The sequence below is a fragment of the Penaeus monodon genome, chromosome 27, assembly GCF_015228065.2.
Source record: "Penaeus monodon isolate SGIC_2016 chromosome 27, NSTDA_Pmon_1, whole genome shotgun sequence".
NCBI lineage: Eukaryota > Metazoa > Arthropoda > Malacostraca > Decapoda > Penaeidae > Penaeus > Penaeus monodon.
In genome coordinates, this window is record NC_051412.1 from 29,055,871 (window position 1) to 29,056,075 (window position 205).

The 205-nt window shown below is 48.8% G+C and overlaps 1 protein-coding gene across 1 annotated transcript in view; it reads left to right on the forward strand.

The window, feature by feature from the left end:
• LOC119590386 (protein O-linked-mannose beta-1,2-N-acetylglucosaminyltransferase 1-like) overlaps positions 1–205 on the forward strand; it is a 36,262-nt gene that overhangs the window by 4,650 nt on the left and 31,407 nt on the right. The window contains exon 9 of the mRNA XM_037939055.1: positions 42–186. Coding sequence (XP_037794983.1) covers positions 42–186 — 145 coding nt within the window. The remainder of the gene's footprint in view (positions 1–41; positions 187–205) is intronic.

The following is a 205-nucleotide window of genomic DNA, read 5'->3' on the forward strand; positions in this document are numbered from 1 at the left end:
CTTTTGCTACTTTCTGATATTTATTGACTCGCATTTTCAAGATACTTGAACAGAACTGCCAGGCTTTTGCAAGACGACCCCAGCTTGTTCTGCGTCTCGGCGCACAACGACTTGTCTTACCCTCAGACCTCTTACGACTCTCGCGCTGTCCTGCGTGCCGAAAGCTATACGAACTACGGCTGGATGGTAAGTCAGTCTGCTTGAT